At 36.5% G+C, this 16188-nt stretch overlaps 2 protein-coding genes across 3 annotated transcripts; both read right to left on the bottom strand.

Annotated features, from left to right (window-relative positions):
* Positions 1-1555: 1555 nt before the first annotated feature.
* Positions 1556-6753, bottom strand: LOC6652915 (endoplasmic reticulum chaperone BiP). Of its 2 annotated transcripts, none has more exons than XM_002075444.3 (3): positions 6554-6753; positions 4214-4374; positions 1556-4134 (listed from the first exon to the last, which is right to left on the bottom strand). In XM_002075444.3, the coding sequence occupies exons 2-3, from the start codon at positions 4336-4338 to the stop codon at positions 2286-2288; spliced, it is 1974 nt and encodes a 657-aa protein (XP_002075480.1). In that variant the 5' UTR covers positions 4339-4374; positions 6554-6753; the 3' UTR covers positions 1556-2285. The 2 variants fall into 2 exon arrangements, with proteins under 2 accessions (XP_002075480.1, XP_046867482.1); XM_047011526.1 differs by lacking the exon at positions 6554-6753 and adding an exon at positions 5876-5944.
* Positions 6754-9385: 2632 nt separating this feature from the next.
* On the bottom strand, positions 9386-15119 carry LOC6652914 (diphthine--ammonia ligase). Its single transcript, XM_023181328.2, has 7 exons — positions 14821-15119; positions 14557-14741; positions 12500-12679; positions 11461-12430; positions 10975-11390; positions 10099-10426; positions 9386-10034 (listed from the first exon to the last, which is right to left on the bottom strand). The coding sequence occupies exons 1-7, from the start codon at positions 14933-14935 to the stop codon at positions 9439-9441; spliced, it is 2790 nt and encodes a 929-aa protein (XP_023037096.1). The 5' UTR covers positions 14936-15119; the 3' UTR covers positions 9386-9438.
* Positions 15120-16188: the final 1069 nt, after the last annotated feature.

Here is a 16188-nt window from a genome sequence, read left to right as displayed (position 1 = left end):
TTGCAGTGATTTTCATTTCCTCTACCGTGTCTTTTCCTTTTATTCTTTATTGTCCCCCCACGCCTCCCGCAAATACTGTACGTTGATATACCGTTATATGTGTATGTAACACTCCAACAATGTGAATTCTTTGAACCGAAAAACGGAAAGAAAAAGAAAGCTACGAATAACATATAGTTGTTCTTTTCTTTCAACATAATCCCAGTGAGTGCATAATTATACATACATATGTACATACATACATACATAAGTACATACAATACCAAATACAATATATGAACCATATAAAGTTAGCTTATTTATATAATAACATTCATACATACATATACAACAGGTAAACAACAACACATGCATACGAATGTGTGTATATATGTATACATACATATGTATATATACATAATATGAAAAACAAAAAACAAACAAATATTTTATGTATTTTTTTAATGTATTTAAGAATAATTAAGAGTATATAATAAAAACAGAAAAGAAAAAGCAAAACGCCAAACTGTTGGCAACGGTTAAACAGCTGAAATAGAGGGAGATAAATACATACATATGTATGTACATACATACATATTTGTGTATATGTAAGGATAAAACCGTCAACGCAGCGAAATGACATGAAAAGCCAAGGAAATGATAAAATATGAGATAAAAATTCAAACTAAAAATACAAAACATAAAAAAAATAATAAAAAATACAGACAAAATAAAAAAAACAATAAAAAGAAGAAAAATTACAAGAAAAACCTAAGCAATGAAGTTCTTTAAATTATGCTTTTCTTTTTAATCAAAAATATTATCCAATTTCCTTGGGAGGTATGATTCGGTTATGGGAACAAGAAACAACCAAAATTGTCCCTTACAGGTCTTAATTGAAAATGATGATCCTGTAGGAATATATGTATGTATACATCTCATTAAGGACTCATTTACAGTGGCGGCCACGAATTTATGACGTTTTTTTTTGCCTTTGGGTCTGATTTTCTCGGCTTCTAATTAACTTAATGGAATAATTTTTTCTGTAATTTGTTGGTTATTATATTCAGATGATAAACCGTAAAAATGGACTTTATTCTGTTTTTTCCACAGGTGCATTTGAACAAAGAAAACTCAGGGTTTGGGTGGGACGTTTATGACGTTTTAATATCATAAATATTACAGATATGTAGGTATGTAGAAGTATGATTTCTTTGAAGATCTTGCAAAACTAAGCTAAACTGCGTTCCACAAATTTTAAAATTAGCCCCAACTCTCCATTTGGAGCCAACTGAAAATCTGAATTTTGTATGGGGTTAAAGCTAAAGTCAAAAAAAAAATAAAACGTCATAAATTCGTGTCCGCCACTGTACGAATTCGATATTTCTATAAATACATGAAAACATGGAAAACTAAACTCTTTGTTTTCAGCTTATCTCCTCAAACGGAAGTCAGTCACCTATGTACATAAGTATGCACATACATATGTATATCTTTTTTGAGTGGATTGGAAAACAAAAGAGTTAACAGGATTTTAAAAAACTCCAAATAAATGTAGAAGCAAATAAAAGTTTTGTTTTTTTTTTTTCAATTTTTTTTATTTTTGTATTTTTAAATAAATTATAAAATTCTTCGTAAAATCGAAGAATTTAATTATTATTATTTTTATTTTGTTTATCGGTTTACTCTTTCTTTTCTTTTTCGCTTCGCAGCTGCTCCTCATTTCATCATCGTCATCACCATTATCATTATAGTTATAATTTGTTGCTGGATTTATCTTATACATATAACATTTTGTGGCTATTGAGTTCCGTTAACTTCTCTCTTCCTCAACATTTTGTGTGTTTGTATGTGTTGTTAAGGGGTGGAGGAAAAATATACTATACAGTTATTACGCCAAAACATAAACAGTAAGAGTGACAAAAAAAAGTATATATAGATATATATGTATATAGAGAGAGAGAGAGCGTTACGAAGCGGCTTTTTTATGGAGGAATGTGTGAGGAAAACAACACATTCTGATCTCTTGACAGATGAATGGGATGGATGGTGTGGTGATCGATATACATATACATAGTTTTGTGTTTCTTTTTTAATTACAAATAAAAAATATAATTTTCTCAAAAAAAAAAAAAAATTATTATTAAAATGTATATATATTGCCGATCTCTAAGGTGGTGGTGGTGGGGGAGAGGTTGTCTACTATTTTTTTGCTGTTGTTGTAGGTTTTGTTTAAATTTGTTATCAGTCTACTTTTGTTTTCTTTCATTTCTTCGCTTTGCCCCCGCCGCGCGTGTGACGCTGATTTACAGCTCATCCTTGAGATCGCCCTCATCGCTGCCACCCTCTGTGGGAGGAACTCCACCAGTGCCTTGGTACAGCTTAGCAATCACAGGCTGGACAATGGCCTCCAAATCCTTCTTCTGTTTCTTGTACTCCTCGGGATCGGCATCGGAGTTCTGTTCTAGCCATTTGATCGACTCATCGATGGCCGATTCCAGTTTCGTTTTCTCATCATCGCTCAGTTTGGAGCCAAGTTTGTCCTTGTCGCCGATTTGATTCTTCAGGCTGTAGGCGTACGATTCCAGTTCATTGCGCGATTCGACGCGCTCCTTGAGTTTCTTGTCCTCATCGGCGAATTTCTCAGCATCATGGATCATGCGATCAATATCCTCGGGCGTCAGACGGTTCTGGTCATTGGTGATGACGATCTTTTCCTTGTTTCCGGTGCCCTTATCCTCAGCGCTCACTTGCAGAATACCGTTGGCATCGATTTCGAAGCTAACTTCAATCTGAGGAATACCACGTGGAGCTGGAGGAATGCCAGTCAAATCGAATTTGCCCAGCAAATGATTATCCTTGGTCATGGGACGTTCACCTTCGTAGACCTGAATGGTCACTGTGTGCTGATTGTCGGAGGCAGTCGAGAACACTTGCGATTTCTTAGTGGGGATGACAGTGTTTCGGGGAATAAGCTTGGTCATGACACCGCCAACAGTCTCGATACCCATGGTCAATGGGTTGACATCGAGCAGAACAATGGCATCAGTATCTTGTTCGCCAGACAGAACACCAGCCTGGACAGCAGCACCATAAGCAACAGCTTCATCGGGGTTGATGCCGCGAGAGGGTTCCTTGCCACCAAAGAAGTCCTTCACCAATTGCTGGACCTTGGGGATACGAGTAGAGCCACCGACCAAGACAATTTCGTGCACATCCTTCTTGTTCATATCGGCATCTTCCAACACCTTCTGCACTGGCTTCAAAGTCGAACGGAAGAGGTCCAGATTCAATTCCTCGAATTTGGCACGTGTCAAAGTTTCGGAGAAGTCATCGCCTTCAAAGAACGATTCAATTTCAATGCGCACTTGATGGGATCCGGATAGAGCGCGCTTGGCCTTCTCGACTTCACGACGCAGCTTCTGAACGGCACGGTTGTCCTTGCGAATGTCCTTGCCCTTCTTCTTCTTGTACAGCTTGATGAAATGATCCATGACACGCTGATCGAAATCTTCACCACCCAAGTGAGTGTCACCGTTGGTGGCAACCACTTCAAACACACCGTTGTCAATGGTCAGCAGAGAGACATCGAAGGTACCGCCACCCAAATCGAAGACCAAGACATTTTTCTCTCCTTCCTTCTTGTCCAAGCCATAGGCAATGGCAGCAGCAGTCGGCTCATTGATGATACGCATCACCTGGAGACCAGCAATGACACCGGCATCCTTTGTGGCCTGACGCTGGGCGTCATTGAAGTAAGCTGGGACAGTAACAACAGCATGGGTCACCTTCTTGCCCAAATAGGCTTCGGCGGTTTCCTTCATTTTACCCAAAACCATAGCAGAGATCTCTTCGGGGGCAAAGACCTTGGCTCCCTGGGAGGTATCAACACTGATATGTGGCTTGGAGTTCTTTTCGACAACCTTGAAGGGGAAGAATTTGATATCGTGTTGCACATTTGTGTCCGACCATTCACGTCCAATCAGACGCTTGGCATCGAACACGGTGTTCTCTGGATTGGTGGTCAACTGATTCTTGGCAGCATCACCAATCAGACGCTCGCCATCGGCGGTGAATGCCACATAGGATGGAGTGATGCGGTTACCCTGGTCATTGGCAATGATCTCAACGCGTCCATTTTTGTAAACGCCGACGCTGTTGACGAGAAGATGAAAATTTTAATCGGAAATTAATCAATGATAACTCTTCATCTTTGGCGGTTTCTTCTACTTACCAAGAGTATGTGGTACCCAAATCAATGCCGATAACTGTGCCCAGTTCCTTATCCTTTTCCTTCTTCTCCTCACCCAGTGAGAGGCCAACAAAGGCCACAATAGCCAATAATATGCATAACCTCATGGTCAAGCTCTTTCAATTAATTTTAATACAAAAAAACTGTAAAATAGAGAGAAACATATAAATAATTAGTAATCGAAGTAAATCCTAAATCCGGATTTAGGCACAAGCCCCAATATTTGTTTCTTTTTAAAGTTTGTCATTGGACACGTCAACACCAACGGACGTTGGCACGCACACAAACACGCCAACACACTCACACACAGACAATCTCGCACAGACAGACCCTAAAAAAAAAAAAACATTCTCTCCTCTCTCTTGTACGACACGTCGGCGTTTTAAATATGTCAACAGGTACCGTTAACCGTGATACTTTTTATTTCATTTAAATTTATAGTGCAAATAAAAAAAATTTGAAAACAAATTTCACCAACGCACGTACACAGTAACAAAAAACAAAAAAAAAGTAGAAAAAACCACCAACCAACCTGCAAAGTTCTAACCGGGATTATATGCGAGAGAGAAAACGACAGAGACACGTCTTCTCCACTGGCTCACTTTTTAACGAATGTTAAAGAATTAAAATGAAGCTGCCGCTGCTGCTGACATTGACCGACGCCGACAGCGACGTCGACGTTTATTGCTAACAGTGAATTTGTATACGTGTAACAATTTTTTCTGGTTCTTTCTTCAAGTTGGCCTAACGACTAAAAATGCCGGTAATACAAAAGAAAGCAGCAGACCGAGCAACAGAACAGCAAAAGCAACAAACTGGTTTTTAGGGTTCTTTTAGAGAAAGTTTCTTCTAGTGCCAACTACAACTACAGACATACATACATATGTATATGTATGTATATATGTACACAGCTGTTTCTAGTTCAATTATTTTGGGGTTAGCCTTATTAAATTGTTGTTTTCCGTCTTGCTTACTTTTTGTTTGTTTAACTGACGTGTACTTTAGCCAAGAAAACTGAAAGCTTCATACAAATCTGCCATATAATGACGTGGACAAAGCTGATTGAACACCACAAAGATAGGCAGAGTGAAAGAGAAAGACATATAAGATTGCAGGGTGTCAGAGATAAACAGCAGCGATATAAAAGCGCAGGCGCATTTTTTTTTTGCAATGGCATTTCATTTAAATTTATTTAATCAGTTTAAACAAAGTTTTCTTTGCCAGCCCTAGTTTAGTTTTCCCCATTTTCCCAATGTGTGCTGCAGTAAAGAAACTTTTTTTTTTGGTGGGCAAAAAAGAAATTAATAATTTCACACATATTAGTCACTCTTAAATATGTATGAAAATTTGGTTAACCTAGGCAGTACCGTAAAATACAATTATGTGAAGGATATATTGGTTAATATCGATGCCAAAATTTGGCGACACGTGCTCTTAGTGTTCTTCCTTTGCGGCATAATGCCCTCCCTCTTCATTGCTTTCTTTTTGTAAAAACTTTTGCCAACATGGCGGCATTTGGGTTGCCTTTAATTGTTGTCCCTATACGCCTCTAATTCTTATTAAGTTGTTACTTTCTTATTAAACGTGCTATGTACTCATTATTAATGCTCTGTACCAACTTGTTGTATTGTATATTTGACTCACTTTTTATGTTTCTTCCTCCGCACTGTTTTCCACAACTTAATTCTTTTTTGTTCAAATGTTTTATGACGACTTAGAGATGTACAGAACATCGATACATTCTCGATAGAAATCTGACATGCCGGTTCTCATGTTCCCAGCGCTAACACAATAGAGATGTCACAGTGACTGGTGACTCTGAGTCACAATTCGTAAAACAGCGATTTTGCTTATTTTATTTATGTCTAGGTCTGTAGCTAATACTTTATTAAAAACTTAAAACGAGTCTTCGAATACTTGCTTTGCTCATTTCACTTATATTTGAAGTAGTATCGCTTTGTAATTTTAATTTTTTGGCTTGGAATAAGACGGAAATAACTTTTACTTTCGTATTTGTGTATGAACAGTGAGTTTGAAAATTGTGTTACATTTTTTACTTTTTCTTTCTAGTATTTTGAGTATTTTAATGGAAAGTTTCAATCAAGTTGATCTATCATTATAGCTATTATAGGTGCTTCGAAAAATCACGTCTAATGAGAAACCATCATCTCTATTAACAACAAAACCACACACTCACACACACTCTTACACGCAGTGAATCCTAAGGGACACGTCAGTGTTACTATCTTTGAATCAGTGCTGTATAACGTATATATTTTTGATTGCTTTCGCAACTGATTTTTAAATTTTGTTTGTACTTACTTTTACTAAATTAACTATTTAAATGTATGGTTAGATAAATAATAAATTGTCACTTTGCTTCTCCTATATGTATATATATAAGTCTTTGATGTCTTTTTGGCGTTAATTTTAAAATAAAATAAAATTTCAATTTAACAATTTGTTTGTTTCAGTCGCGGTACTTGTAATGGAATTCGCGTTTGTTTATTGTTTGCACTTTTAAAAATGTGTGTAAATATTTATCCGTTTATTCTTTGTACATTTGTATTATATGTTATTCCTTTGCTGTTTAAATTGAAACTGATTTCTTGCTCTCTCGGTTGCCGGCTATTTATGCCCCATGCGACTGACGTGTCGACCACGTCAGTATTGTGCACTTTTCTGATTGGCGGTTCATTTGCTTGCAAAAGAGACACCCACCCAAAACTGGAAAGTTCTTCGCTCTTAAGACTCTTTCTCTCTCTCTCACTCTCTCTCTCTCACTTGTCGCTTGTTTTGTCAAACAATTCGTGATAAGACAGTTGCGAAGGTAATGTTCGGCCATAATATGTATGTATGTACATACATAATATTTGAATTAGGCATCGAAAAAGGTGAAATTCGGTATTATTCGTTTTTCCCTTCTTTAAGTGGATGATGAAAATGCGTGTACCATTTACTAACATAAGATCCAAACCACTGACGTGTCTTTGTTTATTTCAAGATCAAGAGGAACAAACAAAACGGTGGGAGTTAACCGTTATTCGGGAAATTTCGAAGATCGGCAAATATTTTCTGGCACTTTGCAGACATTTCGCGATTTAATTAAAACAGACCAACTCTGAAAATTGTTAAAACTGGAAGTATACTGCTATGCATATTTGTTAATAACAAAATGCTATAACTCCGTTAAGTTATGGATCAGAAAATCCATCCATTGATGCACATTTTTTTGGTTTGTTAAAAATCTACGACATTTTATTCTATTCGATTCATATTTCCATAAAAGTAAATGTTTTTTCATTGGAAATCGGGCATATGTATGTATTTGGAGAGATTTCTAAAGAATATTCAAATGTATGAAACTTTCATACAAAAGGAAAGTAAATACAAAACCAAAATAGGCATTTTTCAAGTTTTTTTTTCGAATAAAGAGATTGACACAATTCCGAAAGGAAACGGATTGTGCCATAGAACGGTTTTGACAAATGGAATTGGGGAGAACCTTTATTCCTATAAAGGTTTTTAATGTGTTCCTTTTGATTAAGAATTTATATGTACACATACAGTGAAAACTGGGTTAACGAACACAATTCAAGCATCTTGTTCGCTAAGCAAAACCACTTTTTCCGTATAACTCAATGTAAAATATTAATTTTAGGTTGAAAAAATAAAACACTTGTTACATGTTTTAATTTGAACTGTTATTAAAATAAAAAAGATGCATCAAATCTTTTAAAAAATGAAAAACTCAACAATGTGCATATTAAATTCAGCTTCATTCATTTAAGTTTAGCTTTTGAATATGATTATGTTTTGGACGGAAGGTGACGTTTGAAATGGAAAAAAGAAAGAAATTGGAAGACAACATATTTTTTTTAACAATGGAGAAAATGGTCACACTAGACACTTCTAAATTGTATATTCAGGATTTTGCACTTCGATGCTTAACACAAACATTTTAGATGCAAAAAAGGGTTTCACATTTTTTGTCGGTCTTCGTTCTTTATCAGAAGATTTACTGTACAATAAGTTTTATATATTCAAAATTGCATAGGATTTTTTCCTGTTTTGTAAACCATCTTTTGGCCGTTAAATATAAATAAACCCTTAGAAACGTTGGTCAAATAAAAAGACAGTTTACAATTTCTTTGGTTTTCTTTTCTGCTTGTTTTTTTTATAATTAATATATGTGTATATTTTTTATAACAATATATAATAATAGTATAATCAAAACCCCCAGCACTACCAACCCCAACCCCTCTAACCCTCAGCAAAAAGCCAACTTAGCCATAAGCCTCATCGCCACCCCGTCCCCCCTAAAAAAACACTAACTTTTCGATTAAAAGCTTAGACAAACAAATTCGAAATGAAAAATAAAGACAATTTCGAATCAAATCAAATTGAATCGATTGGCCCAACTTTCAAATTTACATATGTATATATATAAATATAATTAGGAAAATAATGAAAACGTAAATTTGATTCATTTCTGGCTTATATACCAATACTATAAAAAAAACAACAAAAAAAGTCATAGAAAAAGCTTATCAAAAAAAGTATCGTTATTTTTTGTTGATCTCCATTTTAGGTATGTAGATGTAGGTGTATATATATATACATGTGTGTATATATATACAGATATAGATACGAATATATAGATAAAGATTAGCCAAAGTTTGTGCTTAATAAGTGTGTGAGAAGATTTGTTTGATTTGTTTTGTTTTTTTTTTGTTTTTTACAATAAATTGAAACACTTTGAGTTGCGTTTTAGTTTTTTGGTGCTTGGTCCGTAACAAAACTGTAACGAAGTCGATCAAAAAACTAATGGAGCATTATCTTTTGTATATATAATTGTTGTTGGTGTTGTGTTTATCCTTCACATAATATATGTACATATATATGTGAGTGTATGTATATATATATATATGTATATAAATGTATGTATATTTTAGAGTAAAGAGATGAACAGAATAGGAACAGAGAGAAAGAGAGAGAGAGAGAGAGAGTATAGAATACACAGGCGTTTGGGTGTTGGTATCTTTTTTTTTTTTGGATTTTCCCTTTTTTTATCAACAATTATCAACAAAGAAGCAAATATTTTTTTATGTAATAAATTTTTTTTGTTTGTTTTTTAGTGCGGTGGCAGCAATTTGTTTGTTTGTTTGCGATTTTGTTTTGTTTTCTATGTTTTGTTTGTTTGCTCTTCATTCATGCCTCACTCCGCAGATGGAAAGGAACGTGCTAAAATTATGCAAACTGCAGGCGGGCAGAACTGTGTAGGCTATCGATGCCATTTCGTGGCACTTTAAACGGAAATCGTTTAACGATTGTAATAGCAATTCTGTCGATGGCGATGAATTCACTTGATAGAATAATTTCAAATGTATGGCAGGTAATGGATTAGGGGAAGAGCCGCCACCACCAACACCACCACCACCACCATTACCACCACTTCCACCACTTCCTTCACCTCCTCCATTTGAAGGTATCTCAACAATATCATCTTCCAAAAGTTCCTTCTCCTTTTGTTGCTGTTGCTGTTTTTGCTTATTGATGGGATAATCCTTGAGCAAACGATTCACCACATATGTGAGAATCTCATCTAAATGCTCAGCATTAACACTTTGAGCCAAACGGCAGTGATTGGTCAACATGTCGTCACTTAATTGCGTCAATTGTGTAGTGGAGGAGGCCAAACCCGTCGATACGTAACACACAATGGCCGCACAATTGTTCTCATAGTTCCAACGGCGTCGTATCGAAATTGTATAATCACCCACCGAACAGCCAGTCTCTTCATCTGCGAATCAAAAGCCAAAACATAAATACGAAGGCCCACAACAAAGTAAATCTCCTCAGCTTACAGTCAAAACGATCATTATGGGTATGGGCCCAGACCTGCCATTCGACCAGAGCTTCTCGTGGCAATGCCGGGAGCACTATATAGTCCATTATGGCATTGGTTGTACGTCTCTCCCACTGACGACGCGCTTCACCGATAAAGGCCGGATGCGTTACAAAGCAAATGCCGTGGACCACATCACGCAGTTGGCCCTGGGCATTCATGGCCTTGGCAATGCGACTAATGTGGCGTAAAGTCAGTTTACATTGCGGCCGTATGCCGCCCTCGATGATTGTCATACTGCCGGGCACCAAAGCTATCTGTCCCGATATATAAGTTATATCTCCGATCTGTTTATAACGAAAAACAAAAAAGTTTTAATTAAACCGAAAAGGGCTAATATTGTTTTAAAATCCACTACTTAAACTAACTAAATTTTCTTTTGAAATCACTAAAAATGTGGTGGTTAGGGGCGGTATTCTATGCTAAGCTAACAGTTTAGTATATTATGGAAACGATTCTAATTTATATGGCTCAATAAAACATCTACTAAAAATGATTCGAATTGAACTAATCGATTTTCTATAACCGAATTGAAAACGAAATGTAAAACTCTTTTTTGCTGGTTTCTATCTACACTTTTTTCAAATTACATTTTCCTACTGCATCCATTACTAAAACTTATTTCAACTTATGCTGACCCTAAATATTTATATACAGAAAAATCCCATGGCTCTCTACATGATTAAACCAAACTAGAGAATACTTTTTTTTTTATAACTAACTCTGATTCCAGTTCTACACGAAGGAATGTGGTTCTTATCTCATTTCAGTTTGTTTTGATTTTTTTTTTTTTAAATTTCGTAAAACTTTCGCTTGAGTCTCTCCAAGAACTCACCCTAGTCGACTGACTATATGGACCAATATTCGCCGGAGCCCAATGGGAAATGCCCTGAACATGCATGGTATTACGTTTGCCATTGATCAGCTGTTGGATGGACGAATCGTCGCCGCCATCACGATCACGTTCCTCCATTATAATGGCATTGACAGCCGAGGGCTGACGATAGGCGACAGCATCCATGACCACATGACAGCCATCGGGGAGTGGGCATTCGACGCAAACTCTAGTGGGCGGATTATGGAAATCGAATGTTTCCAAATAGATGCGATTCAAAATCGGATATTCACTTATACAGCGCACATAGAGTGTGATATAGCATATATCCGATAATTCGTAGTTGTTGGTAAGACACAGATCACGTAGGGTGGCCAATGCCTGATGAACGGCCTCCTCTAGGGTTGGGGAAGAGCCTGAGAGGACGGGAAGGAAGTTCGATTAAACTAGCCAATGGTAAAATATATATAAAAGAGGAGTACTCACCCTGAATACCAGCCAGCCACATCCAACCCCTACTATTGATGGCCACTCTTGCTACATTGGTCAATGGACGGAATTCTCTTACATAATTCAAGGGGCTAAGTGGTTGACCAGCTATGGCGGATCCAACTCCAGCTGCCGCTGCCGCCGGTGCATTGGTGTTGGCAGTATTTAGTTGTAGCGATGAAATGGCCAAGGATAATGAGCCACAGACAGCAGCTGTACTACTGCTAATGCTACCACCTGCTCCTCCGCCCATTCCACCGAATGAACCAGCCGTCAGTGCTCCGGCAGAACTAGATTGAATGGATCCAGCTGCCAAGAGTAGCGAATTTGAATTGCTCACTGATGAACTATGCGTCGTTGTTATAGGCTCATCCACGCTGGCACTTTTCGTCACTATGGGTATGGGGGATGATGAGGTGGTGCCACCGCCACCGCCACCAACACCACCAATACCGATGCCACCGCCACCGCTGCTACCGCCGCCGCCGCCACCACCGCCACCGCTAGACAAATGTCTACCAAATGAATTACTCCTTGAGATCAATTCATTTTGACTTAGGGATTCTCTCAGACGTGTCTCCTTCTCAATCATTTCCAATTCGGTCTCGCTAAAATCTGGATCACTTAGATCACTATAGGTGGATTCATTTAAATCGCTTATATAATCCAATGATTTCTTAACAAAAACCATTTCCGTATCCTTGGCATCCTTCATTTGAAGCGTTAGCTTCGTAAAATTAATATAACCAACTGGACAAATGGGATCAGCACTACTGATGATTGTCTGTATATCCTCGACGACAATGCGTTGCTTGAACAATGGACAGTCCAGCGTAAAAGTTTCATATTCACCGCCCTCTCCGCAGACATTCAAGCCGTATTTATCACGCATCTTCAAGAGATGCGATTGCATTTCTCTCAGAGACTTGCCCAAATGACGATCGGGCACTAAACCCAATGCGGCAACCTGTTAAATAGATCCACCAACAGAGTTATAATCAGAAGATCTATTACTTCGTTGTCTACTGCTATTCACCTTAATTATTATGGCATGAACATGACAGTCGATCATCTCCTGTAGCAATTCAGTCTGATCTCTCCTCCATAAATAGGCCAAGGATATTAAATTCAGCCGACTGCAGACGTTCTCCACACGGACACGCTGATAATCGGAGAGTATGGCACCAACAGCCACTGCCTCCACGCCAAGTTCATGCTATAAAGTGTATAGATTTCAAAAACATTTCAATTTCATTTACAAATTTAATCCAAAGTACTTTTCATTTAGCCAGATTTTAATCAGAATATCAAAACTATTCTTTGTCAACAGGATCGAAAATATATCAACATGTCTTGGAATTCCATTTTTGGTAAATTATTTGATTGTTCAAGTAGATTATAGTTTGGAAACAATTGCTTTACGACTACAGTTTTATGGTCATACCAAGTTTTAGCCAGTTTTAGAGTTACTCCGCTCATTTGCAATTAACAGTTTAGTAGTGTTAAAGCTTATGTAGTTTGAGAGCAATTGTCCTGTTTAAAAATAGGTCACAGTTTGTGAAACAGCAGGAGAAGAGAAGATGTCAAGGAAATTAAAAATGGTAAACAAATTGCATTTCGTTTCTTAATTTAGGCCAAGGACATTTACTGTTTACTGAGCAACATTTAAGCATTTGAAGCCAGCAGAACTCAAACAGTCATTGTGCTTATCAAACTGCAATCATTTAATAAATTAATTTATATATTTAAGAACTATCTAAACAAATGAATTATTTGCCAGGTTTGCTTCACGTGTACCAGGCGAACGCATAAGATAAGATAAGCAGCAAGTAAAGACAAAAATAACAAGTATGAAATTTCAAGTCAATTATAATTTCAATACCCTAAGCTAAAATAAACAAAGGCACATGGGGATTAAACCAATAGTAATTGCTGATAATATCTCTTGTGAGGTGCTACAAGTGTTCGTGATAAACAAAGTATCACTTCACTTTTCGATCAAACATTGCCCTCCACATCCATCTGACACCGAATGCTATCGTCTAGCCAAGTCATTAAGTTGGCCATGGAGTCGGCGGAATTCAACTGAATTGAGAAATCAACGCTCATGAAAATTGAGAACTTAAACAAATGTACTTAGTTTCTAGGATCAGACCATCTGGTCTGTAAAAGTTAAACTACCCCATTTTCTACAGGGGGTATCATCTGTAATAATAATGACTTTAATGTGGAAGAATTTGTAGCAATTGCTTTATGCAATTTATAAATGGATATTATATATTTTTCCTTTTCCTTTCTCAAGGTCACGGCCATAACAAGCAAAAGCAAAAGTAAAATAAAATGAATTATCTATCAAGTGAAGTCAATTTTGTGTCTGTCGGGGCCTTCGACTTGTTTTTTCCCTCACATTGCAATGGGTAAATAATCTCAAATAATTTAATCAGCTGTCCTCCAATCTTCAATCAATGTGCAATGAATATACTATATACATATATATGAAATGGAATGGAATGTATGTTTGATTCCCCTTTCCACTTTGTATATAGTACATAAACAAATATGTTTATGAATAATAATTCATAATAATTCACAATAGGCAAAATGTTGAAGAATTTTCATTCAAGGATACATATTTGAATAATTAAATCGATAGCTGATCTAACTAACTGGCAATACACAACTTTGAGTCATGGCTTAGTAATAAGTCATCTAACTTATACGTAATTTTGTCTAAGTTTGCTTAGATCAATAAACTTTGTGAGAAAAAATCACTTGGCTTTATTTTAAATTTGGTCTTTAAATAACTCATATTTAAAATTTTACCAAATTAATGTAGAAAAACATTGGAAAATGTCAAATTATGGAAATTATCTAATAAGAAAACGAATTTAAGTAGTCATTTCTTTGCCCCAGACAATTGTCGAATGCAAAGTTAGCTAAAAATAGTTAGTTAAACCAACTACAGCAATTCAGACTAGATCTAGATTAACATACACATACATACATAAGGAAGTCTAAACCTTCTAAAGAATGCCTATAACATTCTCCGCTCCTGATTGATTTGGGGATACAAAACCTTAACTAAAGATTCACCTTGCATGTCTCCAGTAAAGTAAAAAGATCCTCGACTTCATCATCATCTGTGGGTACATATTGTTTGCCAGTCTGTGTGCTCTTTCCGTGGGTTTCTCTTCTATATAATGGCAGGCCCATGGCATTGGCCAATATTTCAATGCCCATATGGCCAACAGTTTGATACATAAAGCTGTCCAGTTCATCTAGAGGGAAATGGAAAATATGTAAGATGACTTTAATCGGGAATTCCAGGAGGAGTAGTGGAGTTTGGACGATGGTTACCTCTATCTTTGGGATGCAAATTTGCCAAGGCAACAATCTCATGTCCTTCAGCCACACATTGCATCATATTGTAGCAGCTATCCTTGCCGCCACTGACCATGGCTACCACCCGCATTTTGAAGCCACAATTGTTTTTTTTTTTTTTTGATGGGTTTGTCGTTTAACTTTTTATGCAAATTGTTTTGTTAGTTGTTATTATTACTTTTAGTTGGTTTTAGTTGTTATAGTTGGTTTTGGTCATTGTTGACTAGACTTATTTTTAAAGAACGAAACGATACAAAAAAAAAACAAAAAAACAACAACAAAATATAACCGAACAACAAAAAATTCAAAATAACAACAGCAACAACAGCATCTATTTGATTAAATATTAACACAAGGCGACGATGTCGACGATGTTGGCGGCAGCTACTGCTGTTTTTATTAGTTCCATCAACTAAAAATAAGAAGGAAAAATTGCCATTAATTCTCAATGATGTTCAAACTGTAAATGCAAAGCTTGTTGCTGCTGCCTGTGCCACTCTGCTGCTGCCGCTGGCGGTGCTCCTTTGGTTCTCCATAATGACACAGCGACGTAGCAACACAGCGACACAGCAACAAAGCGACACAGTCACAGACAAGTTAAATGACAAAATCATTTTCTGAGAGCAAAACAGATATAAACTTTTAATAATGCGTTTTCCCGATTTTCTGTGCTACAAAATACAAAAAAAAACTGTTCTAGTATTTTTCTGTGCTACAAAATTTTTTTTTTTCATATAACAGATGGCACCGGCACAACAACAACAACTAGTGGTGGCACTAGTAAATTTAAAAATAGTGGGGGGTCGGGTAAAAAATAGTGGGAGTCGGATAAGTTGTAAACCAGCGAATGGCGCCACTGGGAAATAAGGCCCTGTTATTGTTATCGATGGCATCACTGCTGTCAGCGAGTCAGACAAAGAGCGAGAAAGAGAGAACAAGACAGCACAGCCAGAAAACAAAATAATAATAATAAATAAATAATAATAATAACAAATATTAATAAAACTTAAAATAATGACAAAAATATAATACAACAAAAAATAACATAACAAATACACAAGTGAATGTCGAGAGCCATAGCCAACAGCCAATACAAAGGCAAAGAAGAAAACTAACAAAAAAAAATTGTTTTTTCATTTTCTTTTTTTTTATTGTTGTTATTGGAAGTGAAATCAATAAATAATAAGAAACGCAGCAGAAAAACAATAGAGATAAACAAAAACAAAACAACAAATTAAAAAAAAGATTTAAATTAATGTCGCAGTTAATTTGTGGACTGAGAAGAAGCAGCAGCAACAACAACAGCAGCAGCTGCTGGCCTGTGTTTGTGTGTGCGAGCGAGAT

This window comes from Drosophila willistoni (genome assembly GCF_018902025.1).
Source record: "Drosophila willistoni isolate 14030-0811.24 chromosome XL unlocalized genomic scaffold, UCI_dwil_1.1 Seg142, whole genome shotgun sequence".
NCBI lineage: Eukaryota > Metazoa > Arthropoda > Insecta > Diptera > Drosophilidae > Drosophila > Drosophila willistoni.
Note: the sequence above shows the minus strand (reverse complement) of the source record. Positions and strands in the feature narration are given on the sequence as shown.